At 40.7% G+C, this 26,661-nt stretch overlaps 1 protein-coding gene across 6 annotated transcripts; it reads right to left on the bottom strand.

Annotated features, from left to right (window-relative positions):
* Positions 1-1,255: 1,255 nt before the first annotated feature.
* LOC108280749 (uncharacterized) lies at positions 1,256-26,301 on the bottom strand. Of its 6 annotated transcripts, none has more exons than XM_017496128.3 (29): positions 26,028-26,297; positions 22,951-22,998; positions 19,557-19,598; positions 19,409-19,456; positions 19,296-19,313; positions 18,866-18,928; positions 18,694-18,744; positions 18,562-18,591; positions 17,766-17,801; positions 16,631-16,684; positions 15,898-15,948; positions 15,064-15,120; positions 13,080-13,130; positions 12,118-12,168; positions 11,283-11,315; positions 10,942-10,995; positions 10,716-10,802; positions 10,118-10,165; positions 8,991-9,044; positions 8,554-8,604; positions 5,849-5,893; positions 5,246-5,347; positions 4,246-4,392; positions 3,418-3,447; positions 3,035-3,094; positions 2,867-2,911; positions 1,880-1,924; positions 1,706-1,759; positions 1,256-1,555 (listed from the first exon to the last, which is right to left on the bottom strand). In XM_017496128.3, exons 1-29 carry the CDS (start codon positions 26,092-26,094, stop codon positions 1,551-1,553), a joined length of 1,527 nt encoding a protein of 508 aa, XP_017351617.1. In that variant the 5' UTR covers positions 26,095-26,297; the 3' UTR covers positions 1,256-1,550. The 6 variants fall into 6 exon arrangements, with proteins under 6 accessions (XP_017351617.1, XP_017351609.1, XP_017351626.1 ...); XM_017496120.3 differs by having other exon boundaries at positions 5,246-5,353; XM_017496137.3 differs by lacking the exon at positions 3,418-3,447 and having other exon boundaries at positions 5,246-5,353; positions 26,028-26,301.
* Positions 26,302-26,661: the final 360 nt, after the last annotated feature.

A 26,661-nucleotide genomic window follows, 5' to 3' on the forward strand; every position in this document is an offset into this window, starting at 1 on the left:
GTAAATTTTAAGTAAAACCTTTTCAGGAAGCCAAAAATCCCGATTAAGGCTGCGTTCGCACCTTCTCCGAACGCCCCAGCTAACATTTTATATAGAATCCTACAGAAGAGTCCACTTTTAAAAAGCTCTCCTGCAATTTTATTCTTACAGCATTGATGGTGAAACGAGATTTAGACGTAAATAGAAAATATGACTAAACATAACTCACTTTAACAATCGAGTCATACAAGCAGCTCAAACTCTCTCGATTTTCCACCTCCAAAGCTAAAGCGAAGACAAATAACCTCCTCATCATTAGAGTTACACCTAGACTGGTTATTTAGCTGATACTATCCAGGACTCAAAGGGTGCTGTTACGGGGTTTCTTTTTTAAAATCAATACTATCCAGGATTTTATTTTCTGAAATCAAGTGTGAAAGCAGCCTTAATTATCAAAACCCCTTTGTTTTAATGAGTGCCATTTAACTGGCGCGAATAACGACCTCCACATCTGTTTCAGACCCAGGACTAATCGCATCTAAATGATGAGACTGATCCAGACTCATCACACCGGGTAAACATGTAATAAAGGTGTCAAACTCGAGGAACTTTCAATAAGGAAGGAATGGTACGTTCCGTTTGAGGGGTGTTTAGAGAGCAATGTACGGGCCTCTTTCTGACGGAGGAGGAGAAACAGATTTTTGTGCTTAGTGTACATTTAGTACATTTACTGAATTTTCCAGATTTTGTCTTCACATTGTTTCGACAGGTTTAACTTTAATTAAAATAGTTAGAAACCTCCCCCGAACCTCCTCATAACTCACAAATCCCAATACACAACATTCAAAAACCTGCTTTTTTACTCAAATTACGAGTGAACATGAAGTTCTTTAGGAGCTGCTATTGACGAGATTTATCCTATTTCTTAATTCTTGTTTTGTTTTATTTGAATAGAGAAGCACGACTGTCTTATCGTACGCACTTATTGTCTTTGATCTGCTGCTGAAGCAGCGTGCCGAGAGAGACAGGAAATTCTGCTGCTTCCTGTGAACGGATGAGGTCTGAAAGATTGTTCTTCTCCTCTGTCTGGTTAGATGGCATGATATTCTGATAAGAAAAAGCCTAATCAGACAGAAAAACCGATGGTGTTGGTTTAGGTGTGGTTTAATTTCAGCCCTTGAGTAATATTCGTGTAAGACAACAGACCGACTCATGAGAATTGTGAGTGAGGAGATGCTTTTAGTGTTGCTAAGAATTCAAAAAAACAACCAAAAAGTAGTGCTCAAGAGGTTTTAGTTAGATACAGAGACAAGGAAAGGGCGTGAGACAAAAACTTCAGCCCCAAAAAAACAAAACAACACGACAGCGCACACATCACAATCACTGCATGGACACACAGAGACAGCAGGAGACAACAACGAAAAGCTCCGGATCGGCGCTAACACACGACGACATTCAGGTCACAGACGTGCACACACTTCAGTGAAGAACAGGAAGAGGGATGAAGGAGAAAACCAAACAAAACAAAACAAAAACACGTCACACTGGGTCACACCTCAGAGGCCCGGAAATCAGCCTGCAGCAAGGGTGAGAGAAAAACATCCCACGTGAGGCACGCAAACATGAAGCGCACTGTACAATTAACACACGGCGGGATACAGAAAAACACTAATCAGTTATTATACAGTAAGGAAAGAAGGAAATCAAATCCCTCCTTCTTTCTCACCTTTGACGCCGTTACCGTAGTAACCAGCTGCGCCGTACTTGCTGCCGTCTTTTCCTACAGCAATAATAAGGAAATGTTGATAAACACATCCAAAATCAAGCTTAAAGCATCGATTAGACGCGATTATGAGAGACCAAGAGACGTTAGTGTGACTAAAGAGGTTGTGACCCTCACCTCTGTATGACCCTTGACCTCCAGCTCCAAGGCCTGCTCCATAACCTGCATTAAAATATATATTATTGTTATTATTAGTAGTAGTAATATTATTATTAGTAGTAGTAGTAGTTATTATTGTTATTATTAAAGTTGTTACATTAAAATAGATATTATTGTTGTTGTTATTATTATTATTATTAGTAGTAGTAGTAGTATTAATGGTATTACATTAAAATAGATACTATTATTGTTATTATTAACATTATTATTATTAATGGCATTACATTAAAATAGATACTATTATTGTTATTATTAACATTATTATTATTAATGGCATTACATTAAAATAGATACTATTATTGTTATTATTAACATTATTATTATTATTATTAATGGCATTACATTAAAATATTATTAGTAATAAATAAATAAAACATAATTGCATTGTATTTTATTATTTGTGTTCATAAAAGTTGTATGAAGTTTCACTTTTTAAAACAAAATCGTTAATATATATAAAACAACAACAAAAAATGATTGAAGCACACAGTTATTTGAAGAGTATGGATTAAAGAAGTAAAATAAAAATAATTAATTCATTCATTAATTAATTCTTTATGACTTGCGTCTGGAATTTATCTTAACTTCATTCAGACGTCTGAAAAGATGATCTAAAGTGTAAGTTAAACCCTGAAAAGTGGGAAAATAATAATAATAATAATATACTGTAAATAAATGAATGTTTTAATCTGCTCGTTATCAGGGCATCGAGGAGCTTCATGAACGTTGTTGGTCTTTTCAGGGATTAAAAAAAAAAAGTCATTAATACTATATTTTTATTTAAAAGGTGACTTACATCGGGCCGTCGTTAACGTTGACGCCTGCATTATTGTTGAAATGTGGACATTTTGAGACACGGCCGTTATCCGGTCTGACGTGTGTGTACGTGACGGGGAGTAACGTTTAGAGATATTGTACACACACACTTACTGTACGCCAGCTTACCTCCTAGACTGAGCTGCTGCGTTCCATACGGGTAGCCATTATCACCTGATCACACACACACACACACACACACACACACACACACCATCAACGTCTCAGTCCTCATCATTACATCTACATTCAATAAGATTTTAGATTATTTAACGTCCTCCGTTCTCTCTGACTGACCATCCAGTCCGGCAGGAATCACCGGTGCGCCGTTATAGGGAAGCTGACCGGCTCCTCCGTCTGTACAAAAACACACACACACACACACACACACACACACACACACACACACACACACACACACAATTATGAGTCTGCTGTAAATAATCATGCTATAATCTGTTCATATATCATTTAAAAATTACATTACATACAGAAAGAATGAGTCTACATTAAGAGGGAATAAGCCCCTCCCACACAATCAATTTGAGTCAGAAGCTCTCATTTTGCTAGCCCATTGCACAGGAAATGATGTCATTATGAGCGCATGCTTTATATGATTAGTCTCTGAACTTGCTTTCTCACAGATCGAGGCTGAAACTGTTTAGATTTCGAAAATTTACCAGTCACAGGTTCCAGGATTCCACCAGTACCTACAATAGAAAAAGAGAGAGAGAGAGAGAGAGAGAGAGAGACAGAGAGAGAGAGAGACAGAGAGAGAGGGAGAGGAAAGAGAGAGAGAGACAGAGAGAGAGGGAGATGGAGAGAGAGAGAGACAGAGAGAGAGGGAGATGGAGAGAGAGAGAGAGAGACAGAGAGAGAGAGAGAGAGAGACAGAGAGAGAGGGAGATGGAGACAGAGAGAGAGAGAGAGGGAGATGGAGAGAGAGAGAGAGAGAGTGAGATTGAGAGAGAGAGAGAGAGAGGAAAGGAAGAGGAAGAGAAGGAAGAGGAGCTTCAGTACAACTCGTCTGTATTAGATGTAACTGATCCAGTCTCGGAAATCTCCACCTCGTGTGTTTTATTTATATTCCGCTCCAGCTCTAATCACACCCGAGAGAGGAAGTCCGGGGCAGCGAAGATCTAATCGTGTGGTTCAGGTGTGTTTAGAGGTGTGCAGGATAAATTTATGGATGTGTTGGAGATCCATGAGGACTTGAGCAGTGTTTGTTTTTACACCTTCTTCCTGTTATGTCGCTATGATATATATATATATTACTTTTCATTCCCATGTGAGCTCCAGGGCTGCAGCACAGAGTCAAATCCTCAGGCAAATCTCCGCACTGAGAGGTTTTACATCATCGCTTGAATCGGATGAGCGTACACAGGCGTAACAATCGTTTAGGTATGCTGACACACACACACACACACACACACACACACACACACACACACACACACACACACACACACACACCCCTAAACACCTCTACCATAACCGTGTGGGCTTACCGAGGCTAGCGTCAGCTCCAAGGCCACCTGGCTGTCCCACGTAAGAAGCTCCACCATAACCTCCTGATTTGCCGGCAGTGCCGAGACCAGCAGAAACCACGGGCTGACCTGCAGCAGTGCCGATCACCGCACCCGGACCAGCGCCACCTACAGATGAAAAAGAGGATCAACCATGGAACTTATATAGGTCTATAGCAGCGGGGGCGTGGTCGAGAGGCAGGTAGAGGACGGAGGAACAGAGAGGACGGCAGGTAACGTGTGATGATTCTCACCTGTGTGTTATTACTGCCAGAGTATTAGTACTTATGTGTGCTTAATTTGTCCTTTCAGTGAATGCCATGAACCAGGGAGAGAGAGAGAGACACACACACACACACACACACACACACACACACACACACAAGCGCAAACATTGAGCGTGAACTTTAAAATTGAATTTGAACTCAAATGAGGCAAAAGCTATGAAATATTGAGACTGTGTTTTATTTTCATTTTCTTTTAAGTTGTGAAAAGCGCTTGAAGAAATAAAGTGAGCCCTGAAGCGCCATCAAAGTTCTTCTGTCTCCCACGTCCTCCATCCCACCCACACACACACACACACACACACACACACACACACACACACACACACACACACACACACACACAGAGGGCTGTGACAGCAGTTCAGCCACAAAACACAGGTTTATTTATAATGAATGTGCTTGTTCTAACAGGTTATCGTTTCGCACTGCGCGTCACATCACACCTCTCACCGCTGATTATTTTCCAGCCCCATCGTGACTTATTCCTCAGTTATGATAGATTATTGCCAGATAGTTTGTAAAGGTTTGTGGATTTTATATCAGCCTGTCAGAATTTGGGAAATCACGACGAGTGGCACAGGGCAGTGCGACATGATGGTATAATATCGAATAATAGACTGCCTTCAGAGATCATGATATAATATTTTAATCATATCGCTCAGCCCCAGCTGCACTCTCTATACTTCTTACCGTACCGTATTTCGCAGCCTTGGCCTCAGAGGTTAGTCCAGCACCAAGTCCAGGTCCAAATCCAGCAACCAAAGCAGTGTTCAGTCCCAGTCCTGGACCTCCATAACCTGGACCTCCAAAACACACACGCGCACACACACACACACACACACACACACACACACACACACACACACACACACACACCACAACAACCCACATGCACTTTACACAATTTTTTAATTGATTCTTTTTTCTTTTTCTTTTTTTTAAACACACTGTATAAAGTCAAAACACTTCTGTTGTTCTTAGAAGTTGTATTATTCCACACCGCCCTGGTTTTACGTTTTATTTCTCTGTACTTACGGAGCCCCTGAACTGATCCTGAAAACTTTGCTTCCACTGCAAATGTCTTTATGGTATGATGAGGGAACGTTTTTACCAAAGGGCGGAGTCCATTAGGCTTTCTGACACATACATAAGCATTTCATGATAGCTGTAAAGGCTTTTGGGAAGAAATGCTGTAAGAATTTATGACTCGAGGTGGCGTAGGTTTTTCCCGACATGTCATTACAGCGCTGTTAGTAACATGGCAGGAGAGAGCGTTATAAAGCCATGATCAGACTCACCAGCTCCATAGCCATCGCCATATCCGTTAACGCCATATGCATAGCCTGGGGAGAGGAGGGGGTGGGGTGGGGGAAAAGGGGGCGTGGCTTAGTTACATTACAATTCATAATGTAGGCTGTACATGTTCACCAGGCAGCTAAAGCATCTTTTCGATTCCGTGTAAGTCTGTAATACTTCCTGTGCATTCATAACAATCATATTCGTATAGCACATATATAGTAATACGTTATGATGTTCAGCGTAAGGGTGTATAATTGTTCATAAGTCGTTAGAGTTACATGCAGAACACCTTATACAGCACGCTTAAATGACTTTGTATTGCCAGGTGACATAACGCATTATAATCAGTTCATAGCGCAGTTTCGTGAGTTTCTTTCACTTCAGTAAATCTTACAACGTCTCATTCATTGAGATTTTGTCACCTAAAGCCATTAAAGAGCTGTTATAAGGCTTTATAATGCATAACGTTTAAAACTAATCACACTTCGAGACCTTAATTGTATATAACTTTTTTTTTTTATGTAATAACTGTTGCGTGTCAGGTGACATAACGCTGTATAATCTATGTTCGTAAAAACACTAAACATTTAGAACAGATGCTGATATGCTACCTGTACACCAAGTTATAATACATTAGAACAAAATACCTTTGGGTTCTCAAACTGTACTCAACTCTTCATGTTTATAAAGCATTATAGGGCATTATGTGAGGTTTCTGCAGGCATCAATGAAGTGTCTTTGGTTTTAAAAACAGGTTTTATGAAGTGCAGTAAGAAAACCACAATAATATTTTACACGAATCCTGTGTACATGACATGTTCTAGAGCTTACCAAAAAAAAAAAAACCTTATACTGCACATTTATAATGACTTATGAATGCATTCATTACCTACTATAACGCATGACCTTTCTGTGTGTTCTGACCTTTCTCTCCATGTGCATCACTGCATAATAATTCTGTGGAACTCTGCGTGTGTTTGTTAGCACCGTGTGTACTTTTCGTCCCTTCGGTCAGCGTTTACTGATCACACAAGGGGTTGCGAAGACGTGCAGAGGACGTGACTCTTTCTTTATGAACCTCTAATGGAAACTGTGACTAATTTCTGCTTTAACACCACTTTAGAAAAAAAAAACCCGTGGTCTGAGGGAGCAGCCGAAACGAAGACATGTGGTTTTATTCGGCTGGTTCACACAAAAAGTGTCGTGTCAGCATGTTGAGGCTCACGAGCAGTTTGTAGACAGACATGCTTTTGGCTTATAATATTTACAAACTGCACCACTAACACCTCTTATAAAGAGTGTGTAGTAAGAAGTTATCGTTATATGCGTAACACTTTGTTTACGAACATGTGCATACATAGTATGACGGGTCATGATGTGTAATGATACGTCTGCGCTAGTCTAGTGTGTTTTACGGCATGTTATAATGCATTATAAACATGCACATTTGGCTTAAAGGGGTTAAACGTTTAGAGCGTTATACCAGGCCACTACAGGATTTAATCAACAGGCTTACAGAGCTTATTGAGGCTCATAAGCAGTTTATATATTGCACCAGTGACACTGATTATGACTATAAGGACATAAGTCTGTATGAGTGCTCTTAAGTAGTTATAGTTACATGCATATCACTTCATGACGTCAGATCACATGTTCATACATCTGCTATGATACGTTATAATAACTGTGTATCATAACATACACAGTTCACGTCTCAAATGTAGGTGTTAAACATTCATGAAGCATAACTGAGCGTTATACTGGGTATAATATATATTAAGGGTATATAATAAATAAAGTTTATCTTACTGCATCGCGTTTGAACTTGTGACACAGATACTATACGCGAGTAGATATCTTTTAAACAGACATTATGAAGCACTATGCAACATGACGCATATTTGTCATAGTATGAAGTAGAGTACCACTTGGGGTGCGTTCACGCACACAGTGATTCATCGCTGCAAGTCACCAACCACAGCTCTTCGGGCATGGCCTCTGTGTCTCCTGGGTGAAGTGTCCAGCTCGGTAGAGCTCGTTCCCGGACACCGAAGCAGCAACAAGCCGGACACTTCACCCAAGACAGGAGCTACACTGGGATTTTTCTCGATTGCAACAAAAAGTGAGTGTGTTTTTTTTTTTTTGCTTTAAACGCGCTAAGATCCCAAGCTAAGCTAATTGGCTACTGCCTCAATGGCGCTGCTTCTGCTAGTGATCACGAGTGGCTACGGATCACATGCGCTCTACAGTCTTCACTCCTGTTGGTAGTCGCTGCACCAAGTCGCCACCATATTTGCATAAAGTTAAACTTTTCTCAACTTTGTCCCATCGCTGGACACGCCCACATCTATTCGCCGTCGCCAGAAGTTGCCAGCTATGTTCAAAATGAACGTTTTGCGGTCGCTTTGTCGCTGCGAGCCGCTGTGTGTGTGAACGCACCTTTACGGTGGACCAGTACTGTGTGCTTTGGGACGCAGCCTTACTGTCTGATGAAAGTCTCGGAGTTTGGATTTAGACGTTTTTTTTTTTTTGTAACAGAGTTTCTTTCAGCGTAAAAAGGTGAGTGGTGGAGAAATATTTTTGATTTCCCCAAGCGTTGGGGGGAAAAAAAAGTCTAATATGCGGGTGTAAAGAACAGGAGGATAAAAAAAAAAAAAACATATAAACAAACTTTAAAAAGAAGCAGAAAAGGAAATGGCTTTACCTGTCTGTTTGCCCACTCGACCTGTTTGTGGGTACACACCTGGGCCAAGACCTGATCCACAACATAAGTGTTTATTACAGAAAACGAAGGGGGTGGGGACATGACAGAAAAGTGTACAGGAAATGATGACGCTTAAGTGAAAACATGAGGCACTGTGTCAAAATCTGAATCAAGAACGTTTACAATCCAACCGCATCACGTTTGAATTTCTGCTCACGTTTATGAGATGAGATCAGGTTCTTTTATTATTTACATTAAAATGAATTGGCTATATGAAGATTGATCAACGCATGCACAAAGATGATTGGTGGGTGTTTGTACAAACGTTCCTGTTACAAAGCGCCGACACTGAAGACTCCTCCCATACATGCTAAAAGAAACGTCTCCTCACAGAACTTCACCACACGACAAGACTTTTAATCTGAACAGGTACATACCCGCTCCGTAGCCGTTGGTCAGGCCTGCTCCGGGATACACGCCGGGGCCGTACCCTGTCACACACAGTAACACAGCGTGTAAGACACATTAACGTTACGAAATGAATAGGAGAAAACCGTGCCTTGTTTGTTGCCGTGAGCGATCAGTCGGGAGCCTGTGGAGCAAAACAGCATGGTGTGGTGGAGATGATGTTACCACGGAGGATGGTCCAGAGAATTTTATCCACCTACATACGAAACAATTCCATATACCTCTCTTGGACCATCCTGTGGGGCAAAATGATCTACACTTCACATGAACATGCTACAGGTAGGTGTAGGACATGCTGTATGCACACGTGTGACCGTGAAGCGGTGGATCCACAGGAGCAGGTGTAGTTTCAGGTGCATGTTTGAGTGTTGGTGTATTCACAGTTGTACATGCAGGTGCAGGTGCAGGTGGATATGTACTATGTGTAAGTGTACTTCCAGGTGCAGGTGCAGGTGCAGGTGTATATGTACTATGTGGAAGTGTACTTCCAGGTGCAGGTGCAGGTGCAGGTGCATATGTACTATGTGGAAGTGTACTTCCAGGTGCAGGTGTAGGTGCAGGTGCAGTTGTAGGTGTACATGTAGGTGTAGGTGCAGGTGTAAGTGTACTTCCAGGTGCAGGTGCAGGTGCAGGTGGATATGTACTATGTGTAAGTGTACTTCCAGGTGCAGGTGCAGGTGCAGGTGTATATGTACTATGTGGAAGTGTACTTCCAGGTGCAGGTGTAGGTGCAGGTGCAGTTGTAGGTGTACATGTAGGTGTAGGTGCAGGTGTAAGTGTACTTCCAGGTGCAGGTGTAGGTGTACATGCAGGTGTAGGTGCAGGTGCACTATGTGTAAGTGTACTTCCAGGTGCAGGTGTAAATGAAGAGGATGATGTAAGGTGCACGTCTCCGTGCCAGTGCAGGTGTAGTTGCAGGTGTAGTTGCAGGTGTAGTTGCAGGTGTAGGTGGGTTTTTACAGCTCTAAATCCTCTATCATTAACACAGATCAGGTTGGGGTTTCCTGATTGCTGTGTGAGATTTAGGATGTCAAAACCCCTGGGTTGCCATGCGTTCTCCCCGACAGCTCATCACACTTTACAGGGGAGGTTTTACCTCCGGGTTTAGTCGTTTTGGCACCGTTTCCGCGGGACGCAGCTCCTCCTACACCATACAGAGAAGAATCAGTTCAAAACCGTACTGAAAACAAAAACACTCACTTCTTTCCTTCTTCCTTTTCCTTCACCTCCATCTTCCTTTCTGCTCATACCGGTTTCCTTCTCTTCTCTCTCTTCCTTCCATCTTCCATTTTCTCCCTTCCCCCGCTGTCTTCCTCTCTTTCTCTTACTTTCTTCTTCCGCTCCCCTCGCCCCTTCTTTCACTGTCTTCCTTCCTTTTGTTTCATTATTCCTCTCTTCTCTTCATTTCTTTCCGTTCCTTCACTTCCTTCCTCACATTTTCTTTCCTTCTCCACTTTTTCCTTCCTTCCTTCCTTCCTGTAATCTGCATTTCAGCAATGAGCGGGCATCCTTTCTTTACCACCATCTTTATAAGTGTAAGGATGATGAAGTGATGACACGGCCAGGGGACTTTTATCATCTCTCTCTCTCTCTCTCTCTCTCTCTCTCTCTCTCTCTCTCTCTCTCGTCAGCTTGGTCGCTCAAAACTGATGATCCATTAGAATTATTTATCGGAATGAAATGAGATGCATTACCATTACTTAAACCTCCATTAGACACTCCATTAGGCACTCCATTAAATCCATTAGACGCTCCGTTAGAGACGGGCCGTGGGCCGTAACCTACACACCAGATTATTAGTTAATGGTGAAGTACAGCGCGATCGCTCGGACTGCACACTGCCAACATACATCAACAACAAAACTAAAATAAATGACAATATAAAACAGCGACGTGGAGAGCACGGGCATGCGGGTTTACCATTTCCTTTAACTCCATTCCCATTACGTCCTGCTCCCGCTCCAGAACCAAGCCCTGACACACACCACCACACGGGTCTTATAACCACACAATCACATTTAATAACAATAAACTGACACCAGATTCCTCATCTAACTCAGGATCTCTGGACACTTACACTCTCCGTTATATCTATTCACACATGCAAAACAAATCCCCCCTTTTCTCCTTTTTAATTAGAAATAACAACCCTTCTTTTTTTCATTTTCCCTCTTAGGAATGGCTTTAATACTCCACAAAAATCTCACTTATATTGCGAATAAAGTCCTTTATGTCCACCGAAGAAACAAGATGATTTTTACCTCCTTTGGATATTACTGGTCCTCGACGGTAACCTACAGGGAAATATGCTAATTGTGAATAATTATGAAGTTAATATTTAATTCATTTTAATTGTGAAAATTGCTTTTCAGGGAGAATTATGAAATCTGTTTAGGGTTTGTATGAATATATATACACACACACAAACACACACACACAAACACATACACACGCACGCACGCACGCACATGCTCACACACTCGCACACACACTCGCACACACACTCACACACACACTCGCGCACACACTCACACACACACTCGCGCACACACACACGGCTGTTTTTCAAATGTATTTTTTTCTCTCTGCTTTCCTCACATTCACCTCCTCTCACTTTTTTATCCTTCTCTTTCTTTTGAACTTTGAATCTTAATCTCTCTCCCTTTCTTCTTTCACTTTTGTTGTTTGTTTGTTTTTTTATTTCTTGCCATTGTTTTTCTCCCTGTCTTCCTGAATTTATTTTTCTTTCTCTCTCTTGTCCTTCCTTCTTCTCTCCCTTTCCTTTCCCTCACTATATATATTTGTTCATTTTTTTCTTCCTGTCTTTTTCCATTTTGCTTTTTCGTGTCTCTCTTTCTGTCCATCCCACACCTTCTTCCCCTTCCTTACTGCTTTGCTCATATTACGCTTTTCTTTTCCCCTCCTTTCTTTCTTTCTTTCTTTCCTGTGTTTGAATGTTGAGGTTTGGTGATTTCCCTCCTCGAGTCAGTCACGTGAACAGGAAAATCACCAAACTGTGCGACTCTCCAATCACACGGGACCACAGCCGAGTAAACACTGACCAAACGCCATCACGCGCAGAGAGCAGAGCGTTACCGTTACTCAGAGCACCGTGTCCGTTTGGTACTCCTGGGGTTGGACGAATTCCTGAAGACCACAACAACAGTTACATTTAACACAACAAGTCACGTCTACAACACATCATCACATCATCACATCATCACGTCTACATTATATAACGTTCTACACTTGCACAGGAATGGGCAGGACCTCTGTAAAGCTGTAACAAGCACATCGTAGCATTTACAGCACAGATTAAAGTGTTTACTTTATGACCTCTGACATCAGACATATATTTAATGTAGGTTTATTAGGTGTAGATTGGACGCTCATGCAGTGTTGAGTCATGTCGCAGCCAGGGGTTGAAATAACTGAGAATTTCACGTCTTTTACCACATTTTAAAATTCTGAACTGCGCACTCACTTCCGTGTTTACGAACGCAGAAGATTGTGTCGTAGTGTTTCCGAAACTTCAGGTGAGGTAGCGAACAACGACTGCGAATCACTGCAGCGTCTCTAAACCCACGAATAATTCTCGGAAGCAGTCGTACTTGAGCTTTGACTCATTGGGCACACGTGTGTACGGCTTCTCGCGTGAGAGTGAAATGGATTCATGCTCTACGTTTTACGTACGCTTTGTCTTTATCATTATAAAAGATGCAAATAGAGCATGCACAGAGCGTCTTAAGATCGAAGCTCGGAGTAGGGCTGGGCGACATGACAAAAATATCATAATCACGATACTTGAGGACTTCTCTATGATACACGATGTATTAAATGTTAAACTGAGGGGGTTTTTTAATCACTGGCATCCATTAAGTATCGTTTAATTTGTAATGATTAAAAACCTTAAAAAAAAATACATCACTGTACCAACGATATTTCAGAAACCTGTATCGCGTAATCATTAATCATGATATCCAAATTATATCGATATATCGCCCAGCGATATATCGCCCAGAGTTTATAAATGAAAACAGGAGATGGAAACCGTTTACCATTGCCTTTCTGTCTCTGTACAATGGGCAATCCTCCTCCATACCCATTACCTACACACACACACACACACACACACACACACACACACACCCATAAGAAATGGTTTATATTGGGAGTCAAAATGTACAGACACTTTTTCACACAGAGAAGGCTGCTATTGCAGAAGAATGAAGAACAAGATGCAACAAAAACGTAAGAGAAACAGAAAACACAACGTTTACAAAAGTGAAATATTTCCATCCTTCATCCAAATGAAATTTTAACTGAGAGAAGTGAGCAGGAGCACATGGATCATCGATTGATTACATGAAACGTAGACGAGCACCAGATCCCACAAGCACACCTCCTCAATGGTCACAATGCCACCTGGTGACCGCTGATGGAATCCATAAAACCACAAGACCAGTCCAAACTACAAAAGAACCAGGAGAATAAATTTGTAGGACATCTTAGAGCCAGGACTTCTGACATCTTATATTATTGATGACGCAGAATGGACACCTTAAACGCCATTGTTATTCCGCAAGAGGGCAGAGTTACATCAAAACCTTTCACAGGATGTTGGAGACTCGTCTCCTTTCTAGACTAGTCTAACCAATCGATCCAAATTTAGTATCAATTGAAGAGCTGCTCCATCCAACACTCTTCAAAAAGAAAAGTTCCTCAAGGGTTCATTGGGCCTTTAAGCGTTCTTCATTTCCTAAGAGTCTATTTGGAAACTTTTCGGAGAGGGAAACATGCATGCTTTAGGTTCTAGGTTGGAAATTGTAGATGTTCCCATCCAAGCCTTTGGTCCTAACAGTTTGGCTTGCGACCGTCTCACCAAGACTGTCAGTATCAGTAGGTCTTCCGTTAGAGGTCCACAAATCTTGAATGCCAACAATCTTGAGGTCCTCACGTGTTCTTTGGATCATTGAATGTTCTTTGTTTCTGAATGTTCTACTTAGTATCATCTCTGATAGAGAAAACCTCCGTTGTATGAACCTTTAACGGTTCTCTTGGAGAGACAAACCAAATAATGCTTTAGGGTTCTAGGTGAGATGTTGCTTCATGAATCCATACAAGAACTTCTCACCAACATGTTCAGCATCAGTGCTTATTCCTGAAGCCTCACAGCTCCAGGGCCCCTGGTTCAACCCTGAACTTGGGTTACAGTCCATGCAGGTTTCCTCCGTGTTCTCCAGGTTCCCACAAACATACCAGTAGAGGGATTAACTCCACAACTCTAAATAGCCTGTGTATTCCTGCCTCACACCCAGCGTTACTGGGATAGACTCCTGATCCACCACCACTCTGAACAAATGCTTCTTCCTTTGGAGATCCACAAATCATTACGGTCCACAATCTTGAGCAACATAAAAGCTTTGAACCTTAATTTGTTCGAGCTTTGTGATGTTACTAGAAAGAAACTGATGAGATGAAGATCTCCAGCAGCTCGGTGTTGAGACTGTTCTCATTTCAGGGTTTAATCACAATTGCATCAAGCTGCTTCTTTTTTTTAACCACAAGGACAAACGGACCGAAAACTCTCCAAATCCTGACTCATAAATGGTCAGTGAAAGTTCAGCATCACCAAGACATTTAGAATCAGTGGTTCTTTCTTTGGAGATCTGATGTGGAACTCTGATGTTCCTTCACTTGTGAAGACTGAGAGAAAATGGAAACCAAGCAGGGTGGAACAAAAGCAGAACAAGATCCTGTTGAGACTGGAACAGTCCCAGGCCCACAAGGTCCTCGAATGGCTAATATCAGAACTGGCATCACCAAAACGCTCCAAGAACCGAGAGGTTCATGAAAAGTTTGGTCCTCAAACCAAGACGACGTGGAGAGAGAAGAATAACGTGGAGATAGAATACATCCACAGTATGGAACGTTTATAGTAGTAAGGAGTTTGTTGGTGTCTTTCATTTTGCACAAATACAAGATGGAAATCTAAACATATTTCATGATTATGCTTATGTGAAGGATGAGAGAGAACTTTACCAGCTTTAGACGGCTTTGTGGCCTGTCCGTTGGGCCTGCTCACTCCTGGCCCCAATCCTAAACACCACAACACCATTTTAACCAAATGACTTGAGAACAGTTTGTTGTTTTCTCGCTCTCAGCATGGCCTACAACTACAACAAACTACAGCAAACTACATCAAACTACAGCAAACTACAACCTGTTCGCAATGCACAGAAGATCTGAACACACAGCCGTCAGAATTTACTCAAACTTTTAATACTAATTTATAAAACTCTTCACACTACAGCGTATCTCGTGCTTCAGCTTTCTCCATATTCAATTTATTAAACTTAAAGATGTGAAGCAGCTTTTTTTGTTTATATTTACTCATTTAATTTTTTGTTTGTTTATTAATTTATTTTATTTCACGCCACAAAGCTCTAGAACTCTTTACTGATCAAATCCAGGCTGCAATTCAGGCAGCATTTAAGCAGCTTTGATTACTTTTACACAAATTTTTTAATCATTTTGATCATTAATAAAATAACTAAAACAAATAAATACCTTTTATTTCATTTGCAGCACATGAAATTTATTTCCTTTTCATTTCGATTCAATTCAAACGATACATTTTTACTTTCTTCCGCCCCTGCTATTACTCAGTTTATAAAATAAACTGTTCTATTTTTGATCTTTTGTTTCGTTCTCTCTCTCGAGCTGCACTTTAAATGTAAGAAAGGCGGTTTATAAATAAAGCTTTTCACAACGTGACTTTCTAAAAGCATGCAGGTGACACCCTAGACACCAAGTACGCAAGAGGAAGTCGTAAACGAGAGAAATGAGGTAAAAGGCGTGCGAGTGTAGAGTTACCGTTGCTTTTAAACCCTGGTCCAGGAGGTGACACTTGTCCTCCACCGTATCCTGAATATCACAAACACGTCATACAATGCTTCTGTTTTACATTACGATATTTACAAACAACTCAGTCTCGTGTTTTTTGAGGGGGTTTTTTTTTTCACGCTGCTTCTGAAAGCGCAAGCACGGAAACACACTCGGAAGACACGCAAAGGATGCTGCCATGCACTCCTGTAGAGAGAATAAATAAATAAATAAATAAATAAATAAATAAATAAACAATCACTGCCGTTTGGATTAAATGCTGAAGTGACGTGGCTTAAGAGAACAAAGACAAAGACACACCGATCCAACGTTCTCCAACGAACACCACTGTGACCTGGTGGGAAACATCTGTACCAGGGCCTTTTATGTTTTTTAAAAAATTTTTATCTGTTTCATGGAGAACGTTGGAAATCCTGGTGCTTGGGGTTCAGAGGAGGATCAAAGGCTTGTGCGTGAACAAAAAAATACAAATGTGAGTGCGATTCAAAACAGACACACACATCCCCCCCCCAGACACACACAAACACACACACACCTGCAGACAAAAGCGAGTGTCGGCATGGTTTTAAACCAAGGTGATGTGATTTGTGATGCATGCAGTAAAAGCGAGGTGTTGTTAGGATTCTTTATAGACAAACATTACAGAAAAAAAGACCAGAGACAAACGGATGCCCAGGCTTTTTTTTACTTCTTTTTTGTTTACCCGGTTTGTAGCCTTTAGTGCCGCTTCTTGCAGGTGTGCCTCCTCCTGCAGCGCCTACCAGTGGCACACACAGGTACTGTTACCTACAAACCCCATTTCTGAAGAACTGCAATCATCAAACAGTGAGCACCGGACAGAGAAAGAACATATTTCCCAGTTTTAAATAAAGACCTTTTTTTTTGTCCTTCACGGTGACTCTGTAAGGTTTGTACCGAGATGTATACGCTCACAGGAAGTGATCAAGACGCGAACAAATTTATTATGAACGCCGGCCTTTAAAATCGCCATGAAATCAAAATTCCAAAACAACGACAAATTTCACGTTTAGAAGATTCACAATGGACAATCTCTCTCTAGCACGGGTACTCAGCAGTTCCGATGACATCGTTCTGCACGTCAGCTTCTCATCAGATTTTCTGTCCAAAGAACGCTCTCTAAAATCTGAAAGGTCCCGCCGCCGATATTATAAAAATCGCCCTGCCGAAGGTGCCGTCGTCCAGCGAGAGAGATCGTATCAGCAAGCACTGGTCGTAAATTTGTCCTTGGCTATTCCAATGCGCGTGCTTCTAACCGATTACGGTAATCTGGCTAAGAAGGAAACGGCTTCAGTTCATTCACTTTGAAGAAGGAAGTATTTCTGCCAGCTCACGGCTTTGCAACAGACATTTTTCCCACGGTAATAACAGTCGAGTACGGCTTAGCCTGGGTTTTGAGGTAAGCTAAACGCTATCGGCTATTTTAGAAGGGGGAGGAGCCACGTAATATGTCCCACATTGACTTCCTGTTTCAATGGAAATTGTGTCAACACTGCATGCATCAAGGCACTTCATTACTCTTCACACCCTCCGAGATCCCAAAAATCCAGGCTGAATTCCAAAACTGTCAGATTATACGATGAAGATCCTCTAGCGACAGACCTACAGATAACTAAAGCTACTACGTTCCGCTTACGTCATCAATGAGCGCGATCAGTGCGATAAACGCGATAAACACAAGCAAAGTGAGCTCGAAGTAATAAGGAGCTTTTATTCGGTCCGTTCGCCGCTACCGTACGCGTAGCTGACCCATGAGTTTGACGTCCTCCTGTTACTGCTGTCCATGCGGCGATAATAAAGTAATAAAGTTATTCACTCACCATATACAGCACCAGGATAACCTCCAGCACCATAACCTAAAAAAAAAAAAAAAACACGAGTACATCGAACGTGAGTGTAAAGTAAATAAATAAGCGTGCATCCACAACGCTATCCCAGATCACTTTCGAATTCTGGATTCTGATTGGTCAGAAGATGCGTTGAGCGTCAAAGCTCCAGCGTCAGAGGTAAAGCTGTAGCTTTAAGTTTTGTAACAAGCTGCGATTTTCAAGAGAGAGAATAAAGTGAGAGAATAAAGAGAGGGAATAGAGAGAGGGAATAAAGAGAGGGAATAGAGAGAGGGAATAAAGAGAGGGAATAAAGAGAGGGAATAGAGAGAGGGAATAGAGAGAGGGAATAGAGAGAGGGAATAGAGAGAGGGAATAAAGAGAGGGAATAAAGAGAGGGAATAAAGAGAGGGAATAGAGAGAGGGAATAGAGAGAGACAATAGAGAGAGGGCTGGTGAGGGAACGAGTGTCTATAGCTGCTGTAACGTAAATGACAGCAGGAACTTGTTCTGCAGATATCCGACAATATTAAATGTAACTAAAAATTGACAGTCAAAAATGACATTTCGGTTTTTAATAAATAGAAAAATCGTTTAAATCCTAATGTTAAAAGTGGAAAGTGGAAATAATCCACTTTGGGGTGTACGCAGGAACAGTGTAATACATCAGTCGTGTCACAATGTGAGTTCGGGGTTTGTTTGTTTTTTAGATTATTACATCAGTTGAGAATCTCGGAAACAGGATGATGTTTAGCAAATGTGCGTTTACATAAAGAGACGACGCACTCACCTGGCTGATATCTGTATCCATTGGTGTATCCTGGAACAAAAATCAGACAGGAAATTTATCAATTTTGCCTGAAAGCCTAAAACTGGCCAAAAAAAAACAACAACAAAACAAAAACCCCAGGTGTTCTCTCACCTCGCCCTCCCAGGCCGTTCCCGAGTGCCAGTCCTGCGCCAAGATTAGCACCTAGAAACAGCACAACCAAAAAGATGCGTTTTTTTTAAGTTTGAATGCATACAGGATATGAAACGTACGACACTAGATATTAGTACGCATACAGCGTCTGATGTAGTTTTATTTTTATTACCGTATCCTCCCAGAGCAGCTCCGTATCCTTGTTTCAGTCCTCCTCTGGGCGCGTATCCCAATCCTGAGGAAAACAAACACAAACACATCATTCTTTATAAACGCATTCCACTTCGACCTCCACCACCATCTCCACCACCATCACCACCACCATCTCCACCACTATCTCCACCACCATCTCCACCACCATCACCACCACCATCTCCACCACTATCTCCACCACCATCTCCACCACCATCACCACCACCATCTCCACCACTATCTCCACCACCATCTCCACCACCATTACCACCATCTCCACCACCATCTCCACCACCTCCATCATCACCTCCATCTCCACCACCACCACCACCATCTCCACCACCACCACCTCCATCGTCACCACCATCTCCACCACCACCACCATACCGGGTTTAACGACGTCAACTCACCTCCGAGATAACGCCCAGCTGTGTAAAACGGAGAACATGGAGAACATTTCAGAGAGAAATTTAATGAGTATAGCTTCACAAATTAGCCGTCTTTAAGAACACGAAACCCTTACCTCCGGGATTTCCTCCTGCATAGCCACGGCTCCCGAGAACACCAGCTCCTAGAGGGAGAAAAAACGAAGAGGTAATAAACAGGAAATTAATGAAGAGAAATTATTTACATAATAAATACAGTACAGAGAATAAGATCATCACACACACCTCCAGGCTTTCCAGCAGTACCAGGAACACCGAGACCTGCACCTGAGGAGTAACACATGAGGTTGATGAAGACAAGAAAAGGTACAACGAGACAAAAAAGGGGGGGAAATATCATTACTGGCCATAATCGCTGAGCATTGTGGTGGTACTATATATATTAGAATAATGTGCACTACTGAGAACTTCCAGTAATTATCCTGGTAGTTATCTAACCGGTCATCCCAAAAATATCTCTATAATTATTCCATATGTTTTGCTAGGAGTACAGAGACTTATCCCTCTAATATCATTACCTCTATGATTATATCAGTACTTGTTCTGTTAATTATCTCTGAGATAACTATCTGAGAAATCCTGGCTGCTATTAATAATAATAATAATAATAATAATAATAATAATAATAATAATAATAATAATACACTGGGACTTCTTGGGTATCTTCCAAGAGATAATTAATGGAATAACTACTGTTATAATAATTATCTCAGAAATGATCCCAATTATTTACTAGGCTACTGGGATAATTACAGGAATTAGTACAAAAACATACTGAAATTACTGCTGAGATAATCATTACATATGAGAATAAAATATTGAGGAGATAATTACTGGGGTAACTACTGAGATAAATTACTGGGATAAATTACTGGGGTAACTACTGAGATAAATTACTGGGGTAACTACTGAGATAAATTACTGAGATAAATTACTGGGGTAACTACTGAGATAAATTACTGGGGTAACTACTGAGATAAATTACTGGGGTAAATTACTGGGGTAACTACTGAGATAAATTACTGGGGTAACTACTGAGATAAATTACTGGGGTAAATTACTGGGGTAACTACTGAGATAAATTACTGGGGTAACTACTGAGATAAATTACTGGGGTAAATTACTGGGGTAACTACTGAGATAAATTACTGGGGTAACTACTGAGATAAATTACTGGGATAAATTACTGGGGTAACTACTGAGATAAATTACTGGGATAAATTACTGGGGTAACTACTGAGATAAATTACTGGGATAAATTACTGGGATAAATTACTGGGGTAACTACTGAGATAAATTACTGAACAACTGAGAACTACTAAGGTCAGTAATGAGTACTGATATATCTAATGAAATAATTACTGATCTGTTTGTATAATATAAAGATAATAATAATTACTAGAGTAAGTGCTGGAATAATTACTAGAACACAATGCAGTGAAAAAGTATTTGTCCCTATCCTGATTTTTGTGTACATCTCATACTAAACTGTTTAAATTTAACTAAATCTCAGATAAAAACAAACGCAAACTGGGTAAACAAAAAATACCATTTTTAAATGGTTATTTACTGTAGCAAAAAAAGTTCTCTAATACCAACTGGGCCTGCGTGAAAATGTATTTGCCCCCGTAGTTACTAATTCCCCACATCTTTGACACGGCATTGATAATGGGGGTCAGCTGGACGAGACACAACCAGATCTGATTACTGCAAACCCTGATCAATCACATCTACACTTACATAGAACTTTCTCAGCAGCGTGAATAGGCCTACAGGCCTCTCCTGCATCAATAAAGGTCACTGTTCATGACTCCACTATCAGAAAGACACTGGGGGAACACGGCTCCATGGAAGAGTGGTGAGGTGAAAACCACTGCTGACCCAGAACAACATTAAGACTCGTCTGAATTTCACCAAAACACACCTTGATGATCCTCAAACCTTTTGGGAGAATGTTCTGTGGACTGATGAGTGGAAAGTGGAACTGTCTGAGACGGGTGTCCCGTCACATCTGGCGTAAACCAAACACCGAATTCCACAAAAAGAACATCACACCTACGGTCAAGCATGGTGGAGGCAGTGTGATGGTGTGGGGATGCTTTACTGCTTCAAGGTCTGGGCAACTTGCAGTAATTGAGGGAAACATGAATTCTGCTCTCTACCAGAAAATCCTAAAGGAGAATGTCCGGTCTTCAGTCCGTAATTTGAAACTCAAGCGCAACTGGATTATGAAGCAAGACAACAATCCAAAGCATCGGAGTAAATCCTCGTCTTAGAAGTAAGAAAAAGATTGATCTCCAGTTATTGCTGCTAAAGGTGGCACAACCAGATATTCAATTTAAGGGGGCAATTAGCTTTTCACACCAATGATAGGTGTTGGATGACTTCTTTTTGCATCAATAAAAATAAAAATAAAACAGTATTGTGTGTTTACTCAGGTCACCTTTGTTTTATGTTGTATTTCACTTGACGAGCTAAAACTATTTAGTATGAGATACGCACAAAAATGGAAGAAATCAGGGTGGGGCAAATACTTTTTCACAGCACTCTAACTATAGATAATTACTGGACAATTACTGGGCTACTGAGATCATTACTGGAGTAAGTACTGAGACAACAACTAAGAGCGCTACTGAGAACTGCTGGGCTACTGAGATAACTACTGAGATAATTACTGCAATAATTACTGAGATAACTACTGAGATAATTACTGGAATAATTACTGAGATAACTACTGAGATAATTACTGAGATAATTACCGAGATAACTACTGAGATGATTACTGAGATAATTACCGAGATAACTACTGAGATAATTACTGAGATAATTACTGAGATAATTACTGAGATAACTACTGAGATAATTACTGCAATAATTACTGAGATAACTACTGAGATAATTACTGAGATAATTACTGAGATAATTACTGAGATAACTACTGAGATAATTACTGCAATAATTACTGAGATAACTACTGAGATAATTACTGAGATAATTACTGAGATAATTACTGAAATAATTACTGAGATAACTACTGAGATAATTACTGAGATAATTACTGAGATAATTACTGAGATAACTACTGAGATAATTACTGGAATAACTACCGAGATAACTACTGAGATAATTACTGAGATAATTACCGAGATAACTACTGAGATAATTACCGAGATAATTACTGAGATAATTACTGAGATTACCGAGATAATTACCGAGATAATTACCGAGATAACTACTGAGATAACTACTGAGATAATTACTGAGATAATTACTGAGATAATTACCGAGATAACTACTGAGATAATTACCGAGATAATTACTGAGATAACTACTGAGATAATTACCGAGATAATTACTGAGATAATTACCGAGATAACTACTGAGATCATTACTGGAATAATTACTTACACAATTACTGAGTTAATTACTAGTCTACCCGAATAATTACTAGAGTAAGTATTAAGATAATTTCGGGCTACTGAGAATAACCACCGAGATCATGTTTGGAATAATAACTCATGAGATCAGTGCTAGGATAATTATACTTAATTCAAGAGATCTGATAAGTGAAGCTTTCTCAGTAGACACGCTGGTCTTTACACGTGACCTAAAGACTTACCTCGTCCTGGGGCCAGTCTCCCCAGCACTCCAGCTTGACGTCCGACTCCTGGTTAAAACAGTTAAATTAGTTCATCAGTTCATTTATTAAACAAGTGCAAGCTGTAAGAGAAAAAGCGTGGATGTGACAGACGTGTTCTAGGGATTGAGATGCAAGACAGTGACAGGGCAGACACGTCTGTAGACTCTGAAGTCTAGATGTCCACACGTAATGGAAACGGTGCACGAGTGCACGTGTTTATTTTCTCCTCGGCTCCGAGCATCACGTGTCTCTCTCGTCTTTGGGATGAAGGCGTGAGTTTTGGCGGTCAGTTTACGGGGCCGGGCTGCGTGCCGGGTCAGCACACGCCGGGAGACAGGCTGCCGTTGATGCGCACGGACGCTCAGACAAACGGATGGATGGTGTATGACGTGAGAGTCGGCTCTCACGGCTGGTCGTCACATTTTGAGCCACATCGCCGCAGGACATGAAAGACGGAGCAGTTGCGTCAGTTGGAAAGTGTCCGAGTCACCGAGACGTGTTTACGAGTTAACCGCTTCCAAAGGTCGTTTTTGCTTGGTTTGGTTTTTGCAGGTATCAAACAAAATCTGACACAGAACTGTTTGAAGACTTTATCTCATCAAAGATATCACAATTCATTAATACATTAATCATTAAAGACATTTAAATAAATAAAAAACTATATAAACGTCATAAAGCGCTGAAATTCCAGCTAAACTCACTAATAATTCTGATTCGAGACTAATAGGTGTGGCCTAACATTCTAATGAGCATGCTGTGATTGACTCCGCCTATTAATTGTTAGCTTCAGTCGTTAATGTACATACGTTAGATTAGCGTTCGTACACTAGGGTAGTTTTAGCTCGCTGTGTTAAAGCTATCATTTGACAGATTAGCCTAGGGAATTAGCCACTTGCTACGCTAGTTTTTGGTCACTAGATTGGTTTTAACTGACTAGGAAAGACTTTACTTGCTAGATGAGAGTTCATACGATAGCTTAGCTTTAAGTGTTTACTGTTTGGGTTAGCTTTTGCTTGCTAGATTAGTTTTCTTCAGTAAATAAATAAATTTAGTGACAAAAAACAAATCTGTTTTAATCCACAACAATCTGTTCATCATCACAGAATAAATCCTAAATCGCTGTGTCGAGTATTTACTGAGGAGGAAAATTTCACAGTGCTGTTAGATTTCAACTCGAGTGCACATTATTAATATTATTATTATTATTATTATTATTATTATTATTATTATCATTATTAATAACCGGTAAATCTGTATTTGTATTACGAATCAGGTTTCTTGGCATTGTCTGTTTTTTGGGTTTTGTTAATTTTTTTTTTTTTACTTTAACTTTTCACAAAACATCATACGCTATATAAAATATAAAACATTTGTAAATAGAATGTAGTGTTTTTATCCTTTCCCGAGAATACGTTCCTCCTTTTATTCGCTACGTCTTTCGCCTCCATTTTATTTATTAGTTTCATTTAAGAACGATTATTTTATACCACAGACGACGGGACTCAGACACAGTCTCAGTGTTTAAGTCTAGACTGAAAACGTATTTGTTTACTCAAGCCTACCCTGACTAGACTTTGTTTCGCTAAGCACAGTCCTAATAATCTCTTCTCTCCCTCTCTCCTTCTGCCGACCCACACGAATTTATGGAGATACTAGAGATCCAGATCCTCTCTGCCTCTGGATGGAGCTCAAATCTTCTCTAATTCCAGACTGCTGGGACTACGGCTGCTCCTAACGCCATACAGACTTCATATAAATCCATAATGAACTTTTTCACACTATCTGTTGTTCCCCAGATGAGGACGGGTTCCTTCTGAGTCGGGTTCCTCTCAAGGTTTCCTCCTCTTAACATCTCAGGGAGTTTTTCCCCACCACCGTCACCACCGGCTTTAATATCTGTACACCGTGTTGATATTTCTGTAAAGCTGCTTTGAGACGATGTCTATTGTAAAAAGCGCTATACAGATAAAATTGAATTGAATTAAATATATTGTATAAAACGCATTATGTAAAACATTTCATATTTAAAAAAAATCAATAAAAGACCATTTATAATCCTTAAAGCTTCTGTGTAGAACCCTGCAGCAGTGTGTTTCCCTCTCAGAAAGAGTTCCAGCTAAAAGAACCCTTGAGGAACCCTTGAGGAACCGTTTATTCCCCCACTGAAAAAGTTCGACCTCGTGTCCCAGTAACTCCCCTTTTCTCCTCAGACCTTCTTCTCTCTCCGCACTAACCTCAGAGGTTCTTAAAGCTTGGTAAGTGATGCAGCTATACATCCATTTTGTTCACGTTCTGAAAATAAAACTACGCTCAGCATGAGTGGAGATTTAGATTTAGTGTTTAATGAGTAAAGTTATTTGATATTAAAGTCATCTTCACTTCCCAAAGCCTGTGCATGTCTTCAGTCTGGTTTCATTTACTCTCAAATAAACCCTGAGCAGCACTGCGTCATTACCTGCAAAACCTACAACTATTATACGTAATTATTCAAAACATTATTCAAAATTATTTGGGGAATTATTTTCCAACATCTAATCTGTAATTTATGAATAATTCAAGTGCACAATTTACATAAATGAATAATATTTTCCTTTTTTTATCATGTATCAGTGTGATAAAAACGCTAACTTAAAAATAATAATAACTGACAATTTATTTGAACGGAACGTCTGAACACACGTATTTCCCTGCTGCTTTATTCCGCTTGTACAACCTCACTAGGAACAAACTAAAATATATGAATTATTTCTAATCATTTTTCATTATTTTTCCTCATAAGTTCCTTTTTTTCGTTAAAGAAACGAATCTGAAGTATTTTTTTTAAATGAAATCCTCATTGAATTTGTTTTACATTACGCTTAAATTATACCAGTTATACCTGCGTCATTATCCTGATTTTTTTTATTGTAAGAAAAAGGCCATTTACTAAAAACAAACTAAAACGACGTTGTGACTTTTGCAGTTCAGAGTTTTTTCCTCTGGGATTTATTAAACCTCACACACCTCTGTTCCGTCTCTACCTGAGCAGGACGAGTTCCTCCTACATCGCATCTTACCTCCTTGTAAGGTGTGCTGCACCAGCCACAGCAGCAGCGATGTCTTCAAGAGCGCCTGAGCCAACATGGCAGCCAAAAGCCAGCCAGACAGACCGACAGACAGACAGACAGACAGACAGGTGATCAGACTAACTTGAGGAACAGCACTAATGGTCAGTCGTGGTGTCTGTGTGCTCTTTAAATATACCTCAGACTCCTGTGCCTTCCCTCCATTAAAGCCCTGCCTTCTATAACGCCATTGGGTACCAAGAACCTGACCATCATGTCCACCTCTTCATCCTCCTCCTCCTCTTCATCCTCCTCCTCCTCCTCCTCCCCCTCCTCCCACTCCTCCTCCTCCATCAGGCCAGTCCAGACATCCAGTCCTGCAAGACATCCAGTCCACCATCATCACTCAGGTCTCGAGAACAGAGTGAAGTGATTGCTGCTAAAAGTATCGTGTACAACTTTTGAAGGTCATTTTATGTCTCAAGGTCTTCAGATCTTCCACCACAAAGTGGAAGATCGGGTGAATTTCAGGACAAAAGGTCACGTAAGGTCACAGAGCACCACATGCACCTGACTGCATTCATACACAGCTTTGGCTCCGAGCTCTACACGCACTGATTAGAGCGGAAACAACGCGGACGAGTCT

This window comes from Ictalurus punctatus, chromosome 2 (assembly GCF_001660625.3).
Source record: "Ictalurus punctatus breed USDA103 chromosome 2, Coco_2.0, whole genome shotgun sequence".
NCBI classification, from domain to species: Eukaryota; Metazoa; Chordata; class Actinopteri; order Siluriformes; family Ictaluridae; genus Ictalurus; species Ictalurus punctatus.

What these genes read in the sequence shown, in the direction of transcription:
- LOC108280749 (XM_017496120.3), bottom strand. Translation starts at nt 26,094, where the DNA reads ATGTTGGCTCAGGCGCTCTTGAAGACATCGCTGCTGCTGTGGCTGGTG. An exon ending in GAGACTGGCCCCAGGACGAG is followed by an intron (nt 19,599 to 22,950) that starts GTAAGTCTTTAG and finishes GTTACTCCTCAG; the next exon opens with GTGCAGGTCTCGGTGTTCCT. An exon ending in GAACGGCCTGGGAGGGCGAG is followed by an intron (nt 18,592 to 18,693) that starts GTGAGAGAACAC and finishes TTTTTGTTCCAG; the next exon opens with GATACACCAATGGATACAGA.